The sequence below is a fragment of the Narcine bancroftii genome, chromosome 5 (assembly GCF_036971445.1).
Source record: "Narcine bancroftii isolate sNarBan1 chromosome 5, sNarBan1.hap1, whole genome shotgun sequence".
NCBI classification, from domain to species: domain Eukaryota; kingdom Metazoa; phylum Chordata; class Chondrichthyes; order Torpediniformes; family Narcinidae; genus Narcine; species Narcine bancroftii.
Window position 1 is genome coordinate 82,793,659 of NC_091473.1, and position 23,946 is coordinate 82,817,604.

The 23,946-nt window shown below is 44.1% G+C and overlaps 1 protein-coding gene across 3 annotated transcripts in view; it reads left to right on the plus strand.

The window, feature by feature from the left end:
* The window catches only part of lrp8 (low density lipoprotein receptor-related protein 8, apolipoprotein e receptor), a 172,479-nt gene that overhangs the window by 90,082 nt on the left and 58,451 nt on the right, over window positions 1-23,946 (plus strand). For 2 of the 3 annotated variants that reach the window (XM_069938108.1, XM_069938109.1), the window contains exons 4-5: window positions 10,643-10,771; window positions 12,772-13,149. In XM_069938108.1, coding sequence (XP_069794209.1) covers window positions 10,643-10,771; window positions 12,772-13,149 — 507 coding nt within the window. The remainder of the gene's footprint in view (window positions 1-10,642; window positions 10,772-12,771; window positions 13,150-23,946) is intronic. The other variant, XM_069938110.1, reaches the window with a different exon arrangement.

Sequence of the window (23,946 nt, forward strand, 5' to 3'; positions counted from 1 at the left end):
GGCATACAGATGTAGCAAGTGGTGTGACCAATCTGAATTTTTTGTGTTACCGCTTTTAATGCCCCACCTCATTTCACAGCAACATTGGCAAATAAAAATTGACAGAGCTACAAGAGGAAAGACCAGGGAATTTAAAGTGTAGCAAGCAGCTTAGCGGAATAAAAGTGAAATAGAGAGGCAGAAATTTATGGAAGAGATTCCAGAGCCAAAGGCTTGGCAGCTGAAGTGGTGGAATGAGTTTAAACTTCTATGTTCAGAGGATTGAAAAGCTGTGAGGATATTGGAGGAGAGGAACGTTCTTCCTTGCTAAATAATTAAAACTACTGTGATAAGGTAATAGAAATCTCAGCAGGGATAAACCAGGTAACTACAGACAATAGATCAGTGATTGGGAAAGTATTGGAGAAATTCCCATCGAATAGTTTTATGTACATTTGGAAAGGCGAGGACTGAACATAAGAAAGTCAGTACGGCTTTGGGTGGAGGAAATCCAGTCTCTCTAATTTGATTTGTTGTTTGAGGAGGTAACCAAGAACATTGATGCGGGTAAACAGGATGAGTATAAATGGGAAAGAAGTTCAATATGGCTGTGATGGACTCGGGCTTGTTCTGAGCCTATCCATGGGCCTTTTCATGGTGCAACCCTGTATTAAAGCCGGCTCAACGAACAAAAGATGAATTTACCTTTTTATGGAGAAGGCCTAAAAGGCGGATCCAGCAATGCCTTCATAGAGTAGAGTCAGTAGCTGCCTTCCAGAGATGAGGGAGGCGGGGTGAGTGGTGCAGTAGCACCACCCGTCGCTGTGACATCATCCATATGTGACAGCAAGTGAAAAATTAATATAGAAATTCCCTCCCACCCAAAAGAACAAAAAACTTTAGCCGTCACTAATATGAAGAGAGAAATGATGTGATTGATGTGAGCCATAAGTATCTGAACACAATGAGTGCTTTAAAATTCATGCTTCTGGGTTGTGGGCTGATGACAGCATCACATCATCAGCCCATCCCTTTGCAGCCGCTTTCAGTGGCATTGCTTTTATGGCGGAGGTGGAGAGAATCACTCCACCTCTGAGTGTATCCCCCCAGACAGATCGGAATTCGCCTGCTGAATCCGCCCTTGGAGCTTTTATGAAGGTAAGTGAAGTGATGTAAAGAAAGAGATTATCCACCTTTACATTCACTTTTTTTAATGTTTATCTTCTGTGATCTAATCTCTGGCCTTGTGATTGTTGGCATGGATTACCAATGGTCAAGGAAGATGTGCACCTCTTGTCCTATAAAAGCAAGCACCTTTCCAGTGCCAGCGATTGGGACTGAGCTTTGAATCCCACGCTGTCTGTAAGGAGTTTGTACATTCTCCCTATGATTGCATGCCAGACATTGTCATAAATAACATTTTAGAATTGCAGCTGAATATCTTTACCTCTAACCCACTCCCCAGACCTTTTCTCCCCATAGTAGCACCAATTTATGAGAGCATTACAATTCATGTGTGTAGTGCTTCTGCAAGTTATTGACAGATTGGACTCAGTTGTAACACTCAAACACTCCATAGCAGACTTGACAATCTTCAGAATTCCATTTGCTCCCATTGGTGAATTTCTATCTGAGCCAGCCTACTGATGGCAGTGTATTATGCTAGTATTAGAAGAAATCACTTTTGCATAGCAATAATTAACACCTTGGAAACTGCTCAGGCAACAGAAGTTCCGTGAATTGATAGTTGAATGCCATTCAGTGGATTAGTTTATTTCTTTGTACATATGGCAAGGAAAGCAACCTCACGTAAATAAATAAATACTAAATGGATTCTACTACTGGGTGGTTAATACATGGAATCTAATTTTATTGGTAGATTTTGATAAATGAGTAAACCACCCTTCTTGGGTAGAAATGGATTTGATTTTCTCTTAAAAACTCATCTATGTTGGAAATTTTAAGTTCTTTCTTACCCCTTTTTCTAAATTGACACATAATCCCATAATAAGAAAAAGGTTGAGAATATGACACAATATCACATATTAAACAAATAATGTTTATTTGACTTGTTTCTTTAAGATAGGTGAGGGTCGGGATAGGGTAAAGTTACATTATTTTACACTTGACTCTCTAATTTTGTGTCTAACTGATTTGTAAACATAAAAGCAATTTATTTTCTTTGATAATGTATTGCAGCAACAAATTGAATGCATTCAATCTGAAATTTGGCAGTTTGATTTTTCTATTGAGATTCATGAATAAAATCTAATCAAGCTTCATAATGAGAGCAAGTTTATTCTAGCTTCCTTACTTAATGTTTGGAAAAACAAGCAAGGTAATCTTGAGTTAGGATCTTACTGGGTCCCCTTGGTCCTTCTCATGCCAGATATCTGTACTGTACCCATCACTTCTAGGGCACAGTGGTGGTGTTGGGCATGGTTATCTCTTCCATCTTTAATGCATGCCATTGTTTATAAATGTAATTATTCAACGTAGAAAATGACCAAAAATTAAATGAAAACTCTACTTTTTGATGCATATTCCTCTATTCTGTGCATATTTATGTCTCTATTTAGGTGCCTCTTAAATGCTACTATTGTATCTGCTTCAAGCCAGCGCATTCCAGGCACCTACCATTCTGTGTTTTTAAAAAAAATAATTTGCCCGCACATCTTCTTTAACTTTCCCCTCTCATCTGAAATGCATGTTATTTAGTTTTACATAATTATTCAAGAAAATAGATTCTGACCATCCACCCAATTTATGCCTCCCATAATTTCAATAATCATAGAAACTTAAACCAGGTCTCTGCTCTGCCTTCAAAATATCAGAGAGAAAAAACCTAAATTTGACACCTCTTCCCCATTCCTTGTACCCTCTAATCCAGACAGTATCCTGGCAAATCTCTTCAATGTCCATTCCAAAGTGTCCACATGGTTCTTGTAGTAGTTTTATATAGCTGCAACAAAACTTTCTTATTTTTACACTCAGTGCCCTGCCCAATGAAGGAAAACAAACTATGTACCTTCTTTACCAGCTATATACTTGTATGGCCACTTTCAGGGAATTATGAACTTGATCCCTCTGTCCATCAGTGGTGTTCTGGATCCAACCTTACATTTCACCTCTCATAAGACTATGGACACAATGGAGTCGAAGTATCTGCCCTACCATTTAATCATGAGGTAATCTATTTCCCCACTCAGCCCCAGTCCCCAACCTTCTCCCCATAACCTTTGATGCCCTGGCTAATCAAGAACCTATCAATCTCTGCCTTAAATATGCCCAATGACCTAGCTTCCACAACTGCCTGTGGCAATAAATTTACCACCTTATGGCTAAAGCAATTCCTCCACATCTCTTTTCCAAGTAGACACCCTTCAATCCTTTTGTCCTGGACTCTCCCACCAAGGGAAACAAACTTTCTACATCTACTGTGCTATTTGAAATGTTCCAATAACGTCTCCCCTCATTCTCCTAAATTGCAACAAGTACAGACCAAGAGCTGTCAAACACTCCTCATATGATAACCCTTTCATTCCCAGAATCATCCTTGTGAACCTCCTCTGCACCCTCTCCAATGACAGCACATACTTTCTTAAATGAAGAGCCAAAATCTGTTCACAGTACTCCAAATGAAGTCTCACCAGTGCCTGATATCACATTCCTGGTCATATTCTATTCCTCTTGAAAGGAATGCCAGCATTGCATTTGCCGCCTTCACCACTGACTCAACCTCCAAGTTTACCTTAAGGCTATCCTGCACAAGGACTCCCACATCCAATTGCATCTGGCTATTTTCAATTTTCTGTCTTTTCAGAAAATAATCTGCCCATTTAATTTTTTTCTATCAAAATTCATGATTGTACACTTTCTGACATTGCATTTCATTTGCCATTCTCTTAATCTGTACAAGTCCTTGTGCAGCCTCCATTTCCTCAACACCACCTATTCCTCCACCCATCATCATATCATCTGAGCCATTCATTCCATAATCCAAATCATTTATATAAAAAGAAGTGGCTTCAACATCAGCCCCTATGGCACACTGCTAGCAACCAGCAGCCAACCATAATATGATCCCTGTATTATGACTTTCTCCTTCCTGCAAATCAGCAAATGCTCCACTCATGCAAGTATATTACGTTATACCATGGGCTCTTATCTTGTTAAATAGCATCATGTGCAGCACCTTGTCAGAGGCATTTTGAAAATCCAAATACACTGCATCTCCTTTATCTAGCCTGCTTGTCGCCTCTTCAAAGAATTCCAATAAATATGTTAAGCATGATTTTCCCTTAAATAAACCACGCTAGCTTTGGCCTATCTTGTCATGTACCTCCAATCCTTGACAATCCTAGACTCCAACATCTTCCTAACCACTGATGTCAGACTAACCGGATTACAGTTTCCTTTCTGCTGCCTCCCACCCTTCTTGAATAGTGGGGTGATATTTGTGATTTTCTAGGCTTCTGAGACCATACCAAAATCTAATCATTCCTTAGAAATCATTACTGATGCCTTGTAGCGGCGGCTACACTGCTAACTGAAGGATCACACAACCAGACTGGTTGAGTTTCAGTGAGCAAAACTCATTTATTGCAGGCTGCCTGGCTGGTCTTATACTCCCAGCCCGGACCTGGCTGAGAACTGCGCTGGGGACCCTGACGCTACTGGGGCGTCACATGGGTCGCCAAGCGCGGGCTTCTGAGCCTGGTGCCGAGGTGGGGAGGAAACCCCTGATGGCGCCGTTTTGGCCAGCTGCCCCGCCGCGTGCGTGACAAGTGGGGCCGGTTCGCCTGACTAATTGCGTACCACCACACAGCACCCCCCAGAACTGGCGCTTATGTCCTTTTTTTTTAATCGGGCGGCCTCGCTTCTTGGGTTAGGCCACAACTACTGGGTCAGTGGGGTCGAGGTGGGGTGGCTTTAACCTGTCCACCGTAAACAGTTCCCTCTTACCACTGATGTTCAGTGTGAAAGTGGATCCCGAATGCTGGACGACTTTGTACGGCCCTTCATATGGAATTTGTAGAGGTGCTGTGGATGGGCCCCACCTGATAAAAACGTACTCTGTGGAATACAGCTCGCTTGGGATGTAAGAGGCCCATGTGTCGTGTCTGGGCGGCAGTGGGGGTGTGAGGGAGTCTAACTGGGCCCGGAGGTGGGGAAGTAGACCGTGCGGTGACCGCTAGGGGTTGTGAGGTGCGTGGATGAATTCACCGGGTAGGGCTAGCGGTGCCCCGTAGACCAGCTCGGCCGATGACGCCTGTAGGTCATCTTTGGGTGTCGAGCAGATGCCCAGGAGCATCCAAGGCAGCTATTCTACCCAGTCGGGGCTGGTGAGGCGGGCCACCAGTGCTGAATTAAGGTGCAAACGCTCAACTAGCCCATTGGCCTGTGGGTGATAGGCCGGGTGTGATGTAACTCAATCCCCAGCCTGTTGACGAGCAGTGCCCAGAGCGCAGAGGTGAACTGGGTGCCCCAACCATTCAAAAGCGCTCGGGAGTAGGAGTCCGTGGAGACATCTGGCATCAGGATCGCCTTGGGCCAACGAGCGGTGCGGTCTACCACTGTGAAAAGGTAACGGTTACCTTGGGAAACGGTAAGGTCCGACGATGTCCACATGTATGTGGCTGAACTGTTCCCGGACGTGTTCGAAATTTTGTATGGGTGCTCTGGTGTACCTGTGCACCTTGGAAAGCTGGCAAAGGCTGCAGGTTCCGGCCCAGTCCGCAATCTGCTTCCGAAGCCCGTGCCAGATGAGATGTTCTGCCACCATACGGACTGTGGACCTGATGGAAGAGTGGAAAAGGTCATGGATATGGTGGAAGACTTGCCTGTGCCACTGGTGGGGAACCACTGGATGTGGGGTGCCCATGAAGTCATCACACAGGACGGTGCCCTACCCGTGAAGAGTTGGGCGGTCCTGGAACCACAGACCCGTGATGGCAGTCCTGAAGGCCCGCGTCTCCTCGTCGAACTTCTGGTCCTGGGCGAGCAGGTCGAAGTCGAGGCCAGGTGTCAGCGCGCAAATAGCCGGTCGTGAGAGTGTGTCGGCAACCACGTCGTCTTTCCCCGCCTTGTGCTGAATGTCGGTGGTGACCTCCGACACAAAGGAGAGGTGACGCTGTTGGTGGGCCAACCAGGGATTTCTTGCCGTAGCAAGCGCCTGAGTGAGGGGTTTGTGGTCGGTAAAAATGGTGAAAGGCCTCCCCTCTAAGAAATAGTGGAAATGACGCACCACCAGGTACATGCCCAGCAACTCAAGATCGAAAGCACTATACTTGCTCTCTGGCAGGTGAATAAATCAGCTAAAGAATGCCAGTGGTTTCCACTGTCCGTTCACCTGCTGCTCCAGGACGGCGCAGATGGCTGTGGTAGAGGCATCAATGGAGAGCGCCATATGCAGGTCAGTATGTGGGTGGACGAGCAGGGCATCTTTCATGGCTTCGAATGCCCTGCTGGCCTCTGGAGTCCAAGCGAGTGTCTTGTCTTTGGCCGCGATGATGGCAAAGAGCGGTTGGATGATACGCGCAGCACCTGGAATGAAGCGATTATAGAAATTGACCATACCCGTGAACTTCTGTAGCCTCTTGAGGTTGTCCGGGCATGGAAACTCCCTGACTGCAGCAACCTTCGTAGCGGCAGGTGTAGCTCCTTCGACCGTAATGGTATGGCCCAGGAACTTCATGGACTCTTTCCCAAACTGGCATTTGGCCAGATTGATCGTTAGGCTGAAGTCAGCCAGTTGGGCGAAGAGGGTGCACAGGTGAGACTTGTGTTGTGCCTGGTCTCTGCTGGCAACAAGGATGTCTCCATGTAAATGAATATGAAATTCAAATCTCTGCCCACTGTGTCCATGGAAGGTCTAGGCGGCGTTCTTGAGCCCGAACGACATGCATAGGAACTCGAACAAGCTGCAGGGGGTGACAATGGCGATTTTGGGTATGTCCTCGGGGTGTACTGGGATTTGATGATACCCACGCACCAGGTCGACCTTAGAGAATACCCTCGCACCATGCAGGTGGGCTGTAAAGTCCTGGATGTGAGGGATCGGGTAATGGTCAGGTACTGTCGCGTCGTTAAGCCGTCGACAATCTCCGCAGGGGCGCCAGCCACTCGGGACCAGGTGGAGTGGTGAGGCCCAAAGACTGTCGGAGCATCGAATGATCCCCAACTCCTGCAGATACGAGAACTCTTTCTTCGCTATCTGGAGACTATCCGGTGGGAGCCGGTGTGCCTTGGCATGGACTGGCAGGCCTTGGGTGGGGATGTAATGAAACACCCCGTGGGGTGGTGAGGTGGTGGAGAACTGCGGCTTGAGGAGGGATGGGAACTCGTCCAGGATATGCTAAACTCGTCCTTGGGTGTGTTGACCATGGCCATCTGCGGCTGCTCTGTGCGGGAAGCATTGAGGCAAATGGATTGGAAGGTATGGGCATCTACCAGTCACCTACCTCGAATGTCGCCCAGGAGTCCATGGGCGAGGAGGAAGTCAACACCCAGGATGGCAGTTTGGAGAGACGAAATGGTAAACCTCCATGAGAACTTCTGCTGGCCGATCTGGAAGTGGACAGTCTTGTTTCCATACATTAGGATCTCCATCGAATTGGCTGCACGGAGGGGAGGTCCTCGAGGCCGGTTCTGGGATTCGATGGCTGTGGCCGGGATGACATGGGCCCCGGTGTCGACAAGGAAGCATCGGCTGCTAACTGAATCCCGCAGTTAGAGAAGGCTGTGTTCTTGGCCAGCCGCCTCAGCTATTAACAGTGGCTAGCCTGCTTGTTTCCCTGGAACGAACGGGGCTGATAACACTTCCGAGCCTTGGCTCCCCAGCGCTGGTGGAAATGGATGGCTTGTATCTGGCTATGCTTTTTGAGGCCCTTGCAGGGGCCGGGAGTTTCACTGCAGTGCTAGAGGAAGGTTTGGCGTGGTCGTGCCTGTGCCTTGAGGACTGCTGAGCCCTCCGGGAATCGTTCGAGCCATAGCTCCTGAGCCTTTTGAGCAACCTTCCTAGGGTTAACGAAGCTCTCCTGGGACAGTAACGGCCGGATGTCTTCAGGCAGATGGTCGAGGAAGATGCAGTCGAAGAGTGGGCATGAGCATTTCGTCCATCAACTTGATTGGAGTTCAATTCCCCCAAGGCGTCGAGGTGCAGCATCCGAGTGGCATGCTGGTGCCTATAGAGGCCGAGGGAGCCAGTGAGCACCCGCTTGATGGTCCCGTACTTATCTTCCGCGGGTGGGTGCTGAACGAGGTGCACCACTCATTTGGCGGTGGCCTGGTCCAGGGCAGCAACCACATGGTAAAACTTGGTCGAATCCGATGAAATCTGGCGGAGGTGAAACTGAACCTCTGCGTGGCTGAACCAGGTCTCCGGCTCCTGAACCCAGAAGTCAGGAAACTTGATGGCTATAGCATTGATCGAAGGGTCGTTCACGTCGGGTCCAAAGAAGTTTGAACCTGTCGTGGTCACCAATTGTAGCGGTGGCTACACTGCTAACTGAAGGATCGCACAACCAGACGGGTTGAGTTCAGTGAGCAAAACTCATTTATTGCAGGCTGTCTGTCTGGTCTTATACTCCCAGCCTGGACCTGGCTGAGAACCGCGCTGGAGGCCTTGACTCTATCGGGGCATCACGTGGGTCGTCAAGCGCGGGCTTCTGAGCAATTGTAGCGGCGGCTACACTGCTAACTGAAGGATCGCACAACCAGACGGGTTGAGTTCAGTGAGCAAAACTCATTTATTGCAGGCTGTCTGTCTGGTCTTACACTCCCAGCCTGGACCTGGCTGAGAACCGCGCTGGAGGCCTTGACTCTATCGGGGCATCACGTGGGTCGTCAAGCGCGGGCTTCTGAGCAATTGTAGCGGCGGCTACACTGCTAACTGAAGGATCGCACAACCAGACGGGTTGAGTTCAGTGAGAAAAACTCATTTATTGCAGGATGCCTGGCTGGTCTTATACTCCCAGCCCAGACCTGGCTGAGAACTGCATTGGGGGCCTTGACGCTACCGGGACATCACGTGGTTCACCAAGCGCGGGCTTCTGAGCCTGGTGCTGAGGTGGGGAGGAAACCCCTGACGGCACCAATTTGGCCAGCTGTCCCGCTGTGTGCGTGACAAGTGGGGCCGGTTTGCCTGCTTAATAGCGTACCGCCACAGCCACTACAATTTCTATCCCTACTCCCAAAGTGCCACATCTCGCATTTATTCAGATTAAATTCCTGCTATTTCTCTTCATATTTATGTAACTATTTTATATCCTGTAATATTCTTTGATAGCCCTCCACTTTGTCCAAAAGTCAATCAACCTTCGTGTCACTTGCAAACTATCTAACACACTCATGTCTCAGGGTCCTAACACCAATCCCTGCAAAACCTCCAGCCTAAACACTATCCTTTGTCCTCTTTAGGCATACCAATTCTAAATCAAGCTACAGTATAATTTCTTCATGAATCTCAACCATCTTCACCTTCTGCAACAACCTACCAAGAGTGACCTTATCCAATACCTTACTCAAGTCCATATGGACAATTTAAACTGCGCTACCCTAATCAATATCTACAACAAATCTCATCAAATTTATAAGACGTAATCTATCCTGCACAAAGCCAGGCTGACTGTCCTTAATCAGAAATGCACAGAAATTCTATCCCTAAACATTCTTTCCAATAGGCTCACCGATCTATAATTTCTATTATCCTGAGTTCCCATCTTGAACAAAATAACATTAGCCACTCTTCAGTACTACCAGTGATGATACAAACATCTTTATCAATGCCCCAGCAATGTACTCCCTTATCTCTTTCAATAATCTGGAATATATCCTATTAGGCCCTGGGCACTTATTCCCTTGATGCTCCTTGTTGATCTTAAAATGCCCCCTGACCATGGCAAACTATCTTCCATGTTCTTCTTACTAAATACAAATATAGTGTACTCATTTGGATGTAGTCTGTTATTTTTACTACAGGAATGTCTACAGCATTTGGGTTCCATCACCATGCATTTGTTGTTTAAGCCACCTTTAAATCCAAATTAACAAATGCATTCTTCATCATCTGGTTTCTAGTGAAATTCTCAGTGGCATAATCAGAAATCTGCCTTTTTGCCAGTGACAAAATAGAAGCATTTTAAAGTACAGTTTCAGAGCAAGGTTAAAAGAAGATTACATAATGGTTCCACCAACTTTCTGGAACAATTTCTAATGTGCATTATCACCTATCTCTTTGTGTTTAATTTTCTGCACCAAAAACAAGGAGAAATTGCTTGTGCTCTTGCATCATCTACTTTTGTTGAAGTCATGTCATGTTCTATTCTCTGAATCATTCTTTCTTGGGATCTTATAACTGGGAGCTTTGCTTTGCTACCCTTTATTGTCTTTCTACTATGAATCTTAAGACTATTAGTCTAAAGTTTGGTGCTACCACACACTGGCTTTCAAATTTACATCATCTGTTCTAATCCAGGCCTGCTTGCTTCCTGGACCATAGATCTTAAACTTTCTGTCGCTGCCTCCACATTACAGTGTTTCATGCTGTAAGTGTCTCAACAAGGTGATTGTGGCTCCCAAAGTTCCACCAGACCAATAGACCTAAAAGAAGCATTCATCATTCATGAAGCAAATACACTCAGATTATTTTCTTTTCCATGAGGTGCAGATAAAGTTGCGTGCCCACCTGACACTTTTGGCTGTTCCAGAAACAGATGCATACCTATTTTGTGGCAATGTGATGGTCAAAAGGATTGTGAAAATGGAACCGATGAGTTATATTGTGGAGATGGTGAGTGTGTGAACTTCTTTAAGGTGAATCTTGGTTATGGCTCCATCCATAGCTCTCAAATGTTGTCACTTTGCACAAGCTACCTGGAGACCAAAGCTGTAGATGTAAAAGCCTTTTATTCAGTTCAAACAGACATTCTGGAGGAGACCTGATGTAAGACTTTTCTCTTGGGAGAATCTCTCTCAACTCAATGTACTTTGAGATTTTATATTCTTTCAAAACAGATAAAAGCAGGTAATTGAATACAATTACAGCTGTTACAATTGCACAGATCACTTCAATAATGCTGACAAATGGTTCCAATGAATTATGTTTAAAAATGACAAGACCCTCAAACATCTTTATTGAAGCAAAGATGTTCATACGAATGGTCTCTTTGCACAAAAATCCCAGGCACTCAGAATTTGTGTTAGGGTTGACACTCTGGGGAGACTAATACCCCATTTATTGATGATGGAACAAATATGCTGATGTCCATGTTTGATGTGCTTATGCAAGGAAGCTTCCTTGATCTCTCTTATAATGCATGAACTATCTTAGCTGAAGTTTCTGATGGCTGGTTTAATGTAAACCAGTTAACATAGCCACATTGTCTTGCGTTTGTCTAATGCATATAAGGATGTTTCATGGTCCTATCCATTACAAAGCATATCTCATAAATAGCCTCTAATTGTGGCCTGTAGCCAGCTCTTTGCAGGCAGCAGTGCTTGTTCATACAGCTGTGCTTTTGATTGCAGAACCAATTGCTGCTTAGTTTACATTTTGAAGTTTGTGAAGATTGGATTTCATTTGCATTAACTACAGCCACTTCCATAACCCCTGTAGAATGTGTTATACCTACAATTCCAAACTCCCTTCAAGAAAATTTGGTTATAGCTCCAGCTGGAACCCTGACCCTGACCAAATGGTTCTCCACAAAATTCTTCATACGACCACTTGCGTACTTCTGACCTATGCGCAACATTACTCTATCCCAGAGTTATGTTGAAAAATATCCTGGCAGAAAAACACTGCAGTTCAACGGACACAAGCCAGTGAGGGTATTAAAAACTAGGTTCCTACTTTTGATCACCAATCCTGACTCCAGCTGGAAAGTGAATATGCATTGATTGCAGCTGATAGAGGATCGGTTTTGGCTGAGGATGCCTTGACAAGCAAAATACAGGCAGATAAGCAGCAAGCACCTGTGAAACGATCACCCCATCATGAGTTGCTGCTTTTCAGAAGGTCAGAAAAGGAACAAGAATTTATTTTTAAGACGATTGCTGCAAGTAATAATGTGAGCCATTTCTTTACAACTAAACACATACAGAGTTTGTCCAAGGTGGAGCAGATGGCTAATCAGTTTGTTGCTATTCCTACTTCTGTCATTGATTTACCTTGGAGATCATGTCTCTGAGCAAAAGTAGGATGGCAGTGATCTCAGGGAAAAAAAACTAGTTCATCTTGAAATCCTCACACAAGAGGATGATGCAACACTTCAGTTTTAAATGATCCTCTGAAGGAAAGTGATGTGTGAAATTAATTAGCTATGGCTAATTGACTTGCCTGTGAACATGTCATTTTAAAGTTTCCAGATAATTTCTGTCAGTAACATTACGGATTTCCTAACTGACATGTCTACAGAAGGCTGGATAGCAGTAAAGTGAATAGAGATGCAAATACTCATGCAGTGATGTCAGTGGAACTCCTTCTGGGTGCCATAATGGAATTTGGCCATCTCACAGGAGAGAGATGATTCCTACTGGTTAGAATACGGGATACCTGCTGAAAGGTGAGGAATGGATTATGCTCAGCTGTGATGACCCATCTGTTGAATAACCTGCCAACATGCTTCAGCCTTTCATGTGCCCATTATTCCATAAGCATGGGTCAGTCCATTTAGATGAGATGAAAAGATGAAGTCAGGGTTGGTGAGAAGAGGGAAATCCTTGTTTTATGATTGCATGCAAGATTATATTGATCTGCTTGTTAATAACAGCTCTTCCCTCAACCCACAGATAAGAAGACCTGCTCAGCCAATGAATTCATATGTGATAATAATAAGTGCATTGCCATGACATTTGTATGTGATGGGGATGATGACTGTGGCGATGGTACCGAGGAGAAGGACTGCTCTCCACCCACCTGTGGACCCCATGAGTTCCAGTGCAACAGTTCTACATGCATCCCTGAACTATGGGCCTGTGACAGTGATCCAGATTGTCCTGATGGGTCAGATGAAAGTGTGGAGAGCTGTGGCCATTCGGCAACACTGAAACCAATAGACTCCTGCTCACCAAGTGAATTTCAGTGCACTAATGGCGAGTGCATTCACCTCAACTGGAAATGTGATGGAAGCATAGACTGCAAGGACAAATCAGATGAAATTGGCTGCCGTAAGCTTTCTCCTTTCCTTTTAAGTGTTTCAGACTGTTAGTATGTCAGCTTGAAGGGTTTCAGTATGGTTCATGTGACTTCAATGTAGTAAGAAGGTTAATTAATTATTTTTATTGTTCTATGAATTCATGTGTATCAGGTTTATGCAGACCAAGAAAGTACCAGATATGATTTCTCCAAGTTTGTACTCAGATAACTGATGCCCATTAAATTGGAGATAGAACCATGGAGTTGTCCATGTAGAATTACAACACATTTTATACATGGTCCCCTCATTTCAGGGCCTCATGATATTTGGATATGTACTGTGTATTAAACTAGTTATGTTTAGTATTTTTTTTTTTACAAATCCCTTGCATGCAATGACTGCTTGAAGTCTGTGATTCACAGACATCACCAGATGCTGAGTATCTTCTCTGGTGATGAAGAATTTTACAGTCAAGAATTTTACAGTTTTTAGCTTTAAAAAAACTCCTTTGTTGCCTTAGCAGTAGGTTTGGGATCATTGTCTTCTTACTGTAGGATGAAGCGTCATCCAATGAGTTAGGAGGCATTTGCTTGAACGTGAGCAGTTAAGATGTTTCTATACTTCTCGGAATTCATTTTGCTACTGCCATCAGCAATTACATCATTAATGAAGATCAGTGCATCATCAGTCCCTGTGGCAGCTGTGTACCTCCAGTCTATAACACCCCCACCCCCACCACCATATTTCACAAATGAGGTGATATGCTTTGGATGTTGGGCAGATCCTTTACACCTCCACACTTTGCTCTTGCCATCACTCTGATAAAGGTTAATCTTGGTCTCATCTGTCAATAAGATCTTTTTCCAAAATTCTTCAGGTTAAATTCTTCTTGGCAAACTGTTATCTGGACATCCCTTTTCTGTGGCTAACTAGTAGTTTTCATCTTGCAGCCTCTGTATTTCTGTTCATGAAGTCTTCTGTGGACAGTATCACATCCACACCTGCCTCCTGAAGACTGCTTCTGATCTGTCAGACAGGCATTTGGGGATTTTTCTTCATTATGATGAGAATTCTGTCATCAGCAATGGAAAATTTCCTTGGCCTACCAATTTATTTGTAATTACTAGGCTCAGCAGTACGTTCTTTCTTTTTAATGATGTCCCAAACAGTTGATTTGGTAATCCTAAGGTTTAGGCCTTTCCCTGTAACTCAGTTCCTCAAGACTCAGAAATGACGTAGTAAATTATCTCTACACTCTTTCAGTTTTATTGACCTTTCCTGTAATTGGATGACCAGAACTGCATACAATATTCCAAATTTGGACTCACCGATGATTGTACTTTAACAAAACATCATAACTCTTATATTCAATACTTTGATTTATGAACATCAATGTGCCAAAACCTCTCTTTATGACCCAATTTACCCATGATGCCACTTTCAGGGAATTGTGTATCTGAACTGCAAGATCCCTCTGTTCTACTGCATTGCTCAGTACCTTACCATTTACTGTGTATGTCCTGCCTTCGTCGGTCTTTCCAAATTACAGCACCTTATATGTCTGCATTAAATTCCTTCATTTTGTCTAATTTGAGGTTGTTACTCTTGCACCATTATCACAATATTTCCACCTCTTCTTTGCAGACCTACTGATCGTTTGTGCTGATGAAGCCAACTACTGTTGTGTCATCTGCAAACTTGATGACTCTGTTGCTACTGAATCTGGTGCTGCAGTCATGGGTCAGTAGTGTGAGTCAAAGAGGGCTGAGCACATAGACCTGAGGTGATCCAGTGTTCAGCATGATGATGCTCGATGTTCTGCTGCCAACATGGACAGAGTGTGGTCTTTCCATTAGGAAGTCCAGAATCCAGTTACAGAGAGGAGTGTTGAGTCCCAGTGAGGACAGCTTCTTCACCCACCTCTCGGGAATGATCATATTAAATGCCAAGCTGAAGTTGATGAAAAGTAGCTTGGCAATTTGAGGTGTAATTTTCTAGGTGGGTCAGGATAGAGTGGAGAGACAAGGCTATAGCATCATCAGTAGAATGGTTTCTTCTATAGGCGAATTGAAATGGATCCATTATCTCCGGGAGGTGAGCTTTGATGTGTTCCATCACCAGATGCTCAAAGCATTTCATATTGATAGGGTGATAGTTATTGAGACTTGTTACTGTCATCCTCTTTGGTATCAAAATGATTGTAGCTATCTTAAAACCTACAGGGACAATGGACTGCTGCAGTGACATGTTGAAGATGACAGTAAGTTTGTCTGGACAGTATTTTTTTTAACCCGACCTGGTATGTTGTTTGGTCCCTCTTCCTTGTGTGGATTCACCATGGATGGGGTACTTCTCACTTCAGCTGCAGCTATGCAAGGGGCCTGTACATCAGGGGGATACTGAGCTTTCTTCAGCATCAGCCTATTCTTCTCATCAAACTGTGCACTCTAGATGTTCAGCTTTCTGGAAGAGAAGCGTTATTGTCTTTAACTCACATGGTTGTCTTGTGATCTGTTATGTTCTTGATCCCTTGCCACATTCACCTCTTGTCACTGGTGTCACACAGCTGTCTATGAATCTTCTGTGCTTACATTTTGCCTACCAGATTGCATGGAGAGTTCAGCCCTGACTGACCTTAGTACCATCTTATCTCCTGTCCTGAAGCCAGCATCATCTGAGAAGTGCCTGGACCGCTGCATTGAACCATGGTTTCCTGTAGCCCTGGTTGTGAAACATTTTATCTCAGTGACAACCTTAGTGCACTTGCTGATGTAGCTAGTCACTGAGCTAGTGTACTCCTCAATGTTTACATAACCATTCTAGGTGGCTTCCTCCTTGAAAGAGCTCCAGTCCGTGGTTTCAAAGCAGTCCAGCACTGTTGTGCTTCACCCCCACCCCAGTTGTTCCGATCTCCCTGCAAACTGGGTTAGTTCATTTTGCCTGTGGTCTGAATGTAAGCTCACCTCTACTCTTCCCTCCCTCCCTTTCATAGCCACAGGGCCAGACTCTGTTCCAGAAACCTGACTACTGTGGTATAACCCTGGGAAGCCATACCGCTCAATGGTATCCAAAATGGTATACGTGTAATTGAGGGGAATAGTCACAGGAGTACCCTGCATTGCTTGTTTTTTTTTTCCCTCTCCTGAATGTCACCCAGCTACCTTCCTCCTGCCAAAGTGTGATTCAGTCCCTGTAACTCTTGTCTATCACCTTCTCAGCCTCCTGAACGATCCGGAGTTCATCCAATTCTCTAACACAAATTGTAAGGAGCTTCAGTTGGATGCACATCTCAATGATGAAATCGTCAGGGATAGTGTTGGCCTTTCCCTGCTGTGGCTTCCATTCCAGTATCTATGAAATGGAGACCTGTGCTTACCTGTGCCACCTTGCTGAATCCCTTTGTTTCTCGACAGGGTTGTCCTTGCATTACCTCACTCTTGCACCACCACCTCAGCCTCTTCTTGCCAAAGCCTCAAACTCACCACTGCTGCACTGTGCCGCTCACACACCAGAAGCTCCAACAATGGCCACCCATTTGAGCTTCCCTTTTTATTTGCTGCTGGCTCTATTTGTTTCACGGACTCTGACCAATCACCGAAGTTCTCACTTCTATTTCCACTCAGAATCAGGTTTATTGACATGAACATGTGTCATGAAATTTAGTTGTTTTTGGCAGCAGTAATGTGCAGAACAAGGTGCAAAATTTACTATAAAATTACAATTCTGTAAATACAAGATTAAAAAAAAGTAGTCAAAAAAGAAAAAAAAATGTGAGATAGGTTTATTGTCCAATCAGAAATCTGATTGCGGAGGGGAAGAAGCTATTTTTTGTAACATTGAGTAGCGTATTGAAGCTCCTGTCCTTCCTCCCTGATGGTAGCAGTGAGAAAAGGGCATGGCCTGGGTGGTGAGGGTCCATGATGATAGAAGCTACTTTCTTAAGGCACTGTCTCTTAAAGATGTCATTAATGGAGGGAAGACTGGCTGAGTTTACAACCCTCTGTAGCTTATTCCATCCAGACCAGACAGTGATGCAACCAGTCAGAGTCCTCTCCATTGGTATACCTATAGATATTTGTAAGATTCTTTGGTGACATACCAAATCGCCTCAAAATTCTAATGAAATAGAACAACATTGGTATGCATTCTTCATAATAACATCACCATAAAGTCTTCAGAGATTATGACACCTGGAAAATATGAAGTTTCTTACCCCTTGATGAAGACTGGTTTGTGAAACAAAGCATAGCTCCCGACATTCATCAGTTGCCGAGGTCTAAATGTAGGCTTGGTTGCTCTTGATGAGGGAGGGCATATTTTCCCAGGATTGTTGTGGAATCTTTTTCTAATTACAAGATGTATATCAACTGGGCAACACGTTTGTGAGATCACACTTGGTCAGCCAGCTATAGGAAGGATGTTATCAAGTCAAGTCAAATTTATTGACATCTGACTGTACAGCCCGACAAAACAGTGTTCTCTCATCCTCTGTGTAAAGCACGCAGACATGCAACCAGATATAACTCACATACAGACAAACAATACATATGCAGGGCAAGTATTTCATCAATACAAATTAAAAGTAAAGAAATGTTGTTTCATGAATATGAGAGTCTTGGATTGTTAGCTTGAGAAGTTCCTTTGGTCATTCATCATTCTCACTGCCTGTGGGAAGAAGCTGTTCCTCAGCCTGGTGGTTCAGCCTCTGATCCTCCTGTATCCCTTCCCCGACAGGAGCAGCTAAAATATCCTGTATGTAGGGTGAAAGGGGTCTTCAATGATTTTGCACGCCCTCTTGAGACAACAATCCTGGTAGATTATATTGATGGTAATGGGAGGTGGGGAGACTCCAATGATTGTCTCTGCCACTCTTATGGATTGATCCATTACTCTGCAGCAACCCACGTTCCACACTATGATGCAGCCGGCCAGGACACTCAGAAGGTTGGCATGAGGCCAGTAGCCTTGCCCACTTCAGTCTTTTCAGGAAATACAGTTGCTGTTGCGCCTTCCTGACAAGCAAGGAGATGCTGAATATCCATGATAGGTCCCCAGTTAAGTGAGCTCCAAGGAACTTGGTGCGCTCCACTCTCTCTACTACAAAAATGTTGATGTGTAGTGGATGGTGGTCATCCTTGGTCCTCCTGAAGTCCATGATCATCTCCTTTGTCTTGTCCACGTTGAGACTCAGGTTGTTTTCTCGCACAATTTCACCAGATTTTCTACCTCTTTTCCGTAGTGTGACTCATTGTTGTTGCTGATGAGGCCAAATTCTGTTGTCATCTACAAACTTGATGACTCTTTTGGAGTTAGATCTGGCAATGCAGTCATGGATTAGTAAAGTGAACAGGAGTGGGCTGAGCACATGGGTGTGAGGTGTGCCGGTGGTCAGCGTGATGGGGTTTTACATTCTGCTACTGACCCGGATAGACTATGGTCTTTCCGTTAGAAAGTCCAGTATCCAGTTACAGAGAGAGGTGTTGAGTCCCACCTAGGATAGCTTCTCCATCAGTCTCTGGGGATTGATAGTGTTAAACGCCAAGCTGAAGTCAATGAACACCAGCGTGATGTATAAGCCGTTTTCTCCAGGTGGGTCAGGATGGAATGAAGCGATAAGGCTATAGCATTGTCTATGGAACAGTTTCTTCCATAGGTGAATTGAAGTGGGTCCAAGGGTGGTGTGCTTTGATCCATCCCATCATCAGATGCACGAAACATTTCATAATGGTGAAAGTCAGTCCCAAGGGGTGGTAGTCATTGAAGCCTGTTATTGTCTCCCTCTTGGATACTGTGATGACAGTGGCTGTTTTGAACTCTGCGGGAATGATGGAGTGCTGCAGTGAGGTGTTGAAGATGACCGTGAAGACCTTCATCAATTGGCCTGTTCAGTCCTTCAGTACCTGACCAGGTAAGTTATCTGTTCCCACCACCTTGTGAGGCTTCACCTTGGATAGGGTTCTCCTCACCTCACCCGTAGCTATGCAGGATCCTGTTCATCAGGGGGACATAGAGCTTCCTTTGGCGTCATCCTGCTCTTCCATCAAACCATACATAGAAGATGTTCAGTTTGTCGGAAAGGAAGGCGTCATTGTCAATAATGTGATCCATTATTATCTTGATCCTTTGCCACATACACTTCATGTCACCAGTGTCACACAGCTGTCTGTGGATCTTCTGTATGCACCCCCTGCTTTGCCTTCCTGATTGCACAGAAGAATTCAACCCTGGCTGACCTTATCCCCTGTCTTGAAGGTAACATCATGAGCTCTGAAAAGGGCCCGGACCTCTGCATCCAACCATAGTTTCTGGTAGCCCCTGGTTGTGAAGTATTTGATCTCGGTGACATCCTCAATGAACGTGCTGACCTAGCCAGTCACTGGGCTCGTGTATTCATCTATGATTACATGACCATTGCTGGTGGCTGCCTTCCTGAAACATCTCCAGTTTGTTGTCTCAAAGCAATTTTGCAACATTGCTATACCCACTCCTCCCCCAATCACATCTTGATTTCCCTGCAAAATGTCCTAGTTTGCTTTGCCAGTGATCAGTACACTGGGGTTAGCATGACTGATATCTGATCCGAGTAATCAAGGTGGGTATGAGGTGCAGCCTTGTGTGCACCAGGGACGTTGGTGTACACTCGATTCAGGATGTGAGCAGCTAAGTTGACATGCTGTTGAAACCGTGTAAGACTGTTTTCAGGTTGGTGTGATTGAAGTCACCAACAACAATCATGAGACCATCAGGGTGGGAAGTCTGGGCTTCTCAGATGACACCATAAAGCTCCTTCATGGCTTAATTCTCATTAGCCAATGACTGAACATAGACTGCAGCAATCAGCGTGGCTGAGAATTCCCTGTGCAGGTAGAAGGTTCTGCATTTCAGCAAGAGGTGCTCTATCTCTATTGAGCAAAAGGTCTTCATAACAGAGACATTGGTGCACCAGTTCTCATTGAAGTAAATGCACAGTCTCCCTCCTTGAGTCTTGTCAGAAATGGCAGCGTCTCTGTCCCTCCTGAAGGAGGTAAGGCCATCCAACTGGATCGCTGAGTCTGGAATGGAGCCACATTTCTGTAATCACCAGAGCACAACAGCCTTGCAGTTCTCTCTGTTTCAGACGCAGCCTCGGGTAATCCATTTTCTTCTCCAGTGATCTTACATTTGAGGGTAAAGTCATCAGGACCGCAGGTCTGAAGGGGTTAAATTCTGCCTTCTCCAGCAGCACTCTGATGGCCTCCCACATGTCTCCCACAATCCGCTCCACATTTTACAGCAGTCTTTTTTTCTGCTTTAGTAGATTTAAACCACACGTAATTTTACCAATCTGATTTGCTAATTTGAAAGTCCAGTTTGTGTTTTATATTTTGATGAGAGTTTCCTGATCATAGACACAATGTATTGGGTTAGGGATTTCACCGTTCTCAAGAACCAAAGTATCTGCTGTAACCTTGTGCACCATCATCTTGTAACCATGATGGCGGGGATGGAGAGGGAGGGAGCAGAAAAGATTCATGAGGAGGTTGCTGGAGCTAGAGGGCTTGACTTAATTGAAGAGACTTTCTTTTTCCTGGAGTGTAGGTCGCTGAGGGGTGAACTTAAAGAGGTATGTAAAATTGTGAGGGGCAGAGATTCCAGAAGTGTCTAAAACTAGCGAGAATAGGTTTAAGATGGGAGAGAAAAGGTTTACAAGGGATCTGAAGGGCAACGTCTCCCATAGAGCATGGTGGGTATATGGAAGGTTCATGGATAGAGGGATATGGGCCAAATGCTGGCAAATGGAACAATTTGATTGACATGAGTGAGTTGTGCTCTCAGGCCAGTTTCTGTATGACTAACTGCTGAACGTAAATGACTTTGGAACAGTCAAGGCATCTAGTATGGTGAAACAGCCTGCTGATGTAACCAGATAAGATAAAGAGTGTTATACATAACAGCAAATTGGTTTTTCAATTCACCCTACCCCACCTCACCTCCAAAAAACCTTGTAGTGCTTGGTGAGACTGGTTCTTTTGGCGTCGTGGCCTGCATGAAATCATTCATCCAGCTGGTGTGCATGTGTATTGGTAGGATACGCACAGGAGCACTAACTAATAGAATTCTATATCAATCCACAAAAGGAAATATTAGGAGAATAGAACAAATTACAGTTTTTAAGAAATGTTTTGAAACAATAGAAAGAGGGTAAGCAACTTTAAAAAGAAGTTCAGAGTGAAAGGTTTGGCAGCTAAACCCACAGCTGCCATTAATAGAGCAGTTAAAATTTGGGATCTCCAAGTGCCAACATTGGATAAGTGCTGGGATCCAGGAATACAGGGATGAAGAAAGGGTCAGCCATGGAAACTTTTAAAAACAAAAAAAAAAGTTTTTAAATTTGAAAGCTTTTCCATTTACAAGCAATTACATCAGTCAGCATTGGGTTGATGAATGAATGGAGTTAGGATACAGACAGCAGGTATAGATTAATTCATATTTATGGAGGATAAAATGTATTCTGGGAAATTATGAAAACTATCTAACAACCATATATTTCAAATCGGGTCCACATGCAGAATATCTAATATATTAACTAAATATCAATCATGCATAGGGATTTGTCTCCTGAGTTTCAGGTTGAATTTTCTTTTTCATTAATTACAACCATTCTCAATGGACTTTGGAGGCATGACTTTTTTCCTTGTTGGGGTAACCAAAGTACTTAAACTATTTTTACGAGAAACTGACAACAATTGTGAATTGTGAAACAAGTGTGAATCTGTGGAATGCTCTGCCCCAGAGGGTGGTAGAGGCAGATTTGCTGATTATGTTCAAAAGAGAGTTAGATAAGACTCTAGTGGGCAAAGGAGTTAAGGGTTATGGGGATAAGGCTGGAAAGGGGTGCTGATGGTAGAGATCAGCCATGATCTGTAAAATGGCGGTGCTGGCTCGACGGACTTCTCTTTCTCCTATTGTCTATTGTCTATTATCTCTCAAAATCAAATAAATAAAGGAGTTGAGCAAAGTAGGAATGAATATCAAGATTTTCTGCCTTGCAACCTTTTCCTACTCTAAAATGGAGGACTGTAAAGATGAGAACAGGATATCAATCAACCCCTCAAGCCTGTTCCATCATTGGGAGGAGTCACGTGATGGAGTAGTGGCCGGTCGGGTAAAACCAGCCCTCTCCAAAAAAGAAAAAAAGTTAAGAAAAGACAAAGTTCAATAAATACAAAATATAAGAAATAAAAGATAAAGTTGCAGAGAAGAGAAAGAAGATGGCACCTAAGAAGGAAAAAGTAAATACAATGGGCAAAAAAAGAAGAAAAGACACTGGAAAAGAAAGGAGAAGGCCTTACGTGCACTAAGGAACAGGGAGCCGTGGTGGAGAAGAGTGCCCGATCTCGGAGTCGCGACCCCCCCGACCGATGGACAGCAAAAATGGCTCTCTGAGCCAAACAAAAATGCGCAGTGTGCAATCTAAGGTAAAGGAAAACACCGACGGGAGGGGGGCTCAGCCGAGGAGCGGGCAACCACGGCGCGACCAGCTGAGGGATGCCCGACACCAGGGCTTTCAGCTGTAAAATGAGGAAAGCGGCAGGAGAGGGAGTGAAGTACTAAGTGAGAAAGAAAGTTGACGAGGTGAACGGCAAGAGGAGCAGCAGCAGGAGGCTCGACAGATGAGCACTCAGAAGGAGAGGGCCAACAGCAAGAGGCCAAGCAAGAAGAGGCCTGACAAAGTGAGACAAGCTACTCAACAGAAAAATCAGAAGAGACACAGATACAAAGAAGAAAAGAAGGAGACACAAACACAGAAGAAGAGGAAGAAGAAGACCAAGATCTTCACAGAGAGATAGAAGGTAAAACAGATTGGCAGAATATAGATAAAGATGTTGATGAACAAATGAGAGCATTAAAAGAATGGTTGTTATTAGAATTTAGTGCAATTAAAAGAAAAATGAAAAGAACAGAAGATAAAATTCAAAGATTGGAGCTAGTCATGACAGAAATAGGGAAAAGAGTAGAGAATGTGGAAGAGCGGGAAATGGAAGTAAACGACTTAAGAGGAAAATTGGAAGAAAGTGATAAAAAATTAAAGAGACACAAGAATCGTTAGCTCAGAAAATGGATATGTTGGAAAATTATAGGAGGCGAAACAACATAAAAATAGTGGGCCTAAAGGAAGATGAAGAAGGCACAGATATGAAGGAATTTATAAAAGAATGGATCCCAAAGTTCCTGGGAATGACAGAAATGCAGGAAGGAATGGAAATAGAAAGAGCACACAGAACACTAGCTCGGAAACCACAGATACCTCAAAAACCAAGATCCATTTTAGTTAAATTTTTGAGATACACGACAAGAGAAAATATACTGGAGCGGGCAAGGAATAAAATTAGAGAAGACAATAAACCATTGGAATACAAGGGTCAAAAAATATTTTTTTACCAAGACATAAGTTTTGAACTCTTAAAGAAGAAGAAGGAATTTAATACAGCAAAATTGATCCTATGGAAAAAAGGTTGTAATTTCATCTTAAGACATCCAGCTGTGCTTAAAATATTTATCCTAGGGGAGCAAAACAGACTGTTCTCGGATCCAGAGGAAGCACAAGAATTTGCTGAATGCTTGCAGGGCAGAAGGAGAGATGAAGAGATGTAATAAGAATGAAGAATGGTGATAAAATATATATAAAGATGTAAAAACAATGTATATGTAAAGAACTAAAGAAGGGAAGGAAGGAAGAAAGGGGGAAAAAAGGGATAAATTTGTTATATCTGTAAAAAAACAGTGTTTTCTGGGGTGGTTGGGGGGGTGAGAGAATAACCGTCACTGCGAAATCAGTTGACGCTTG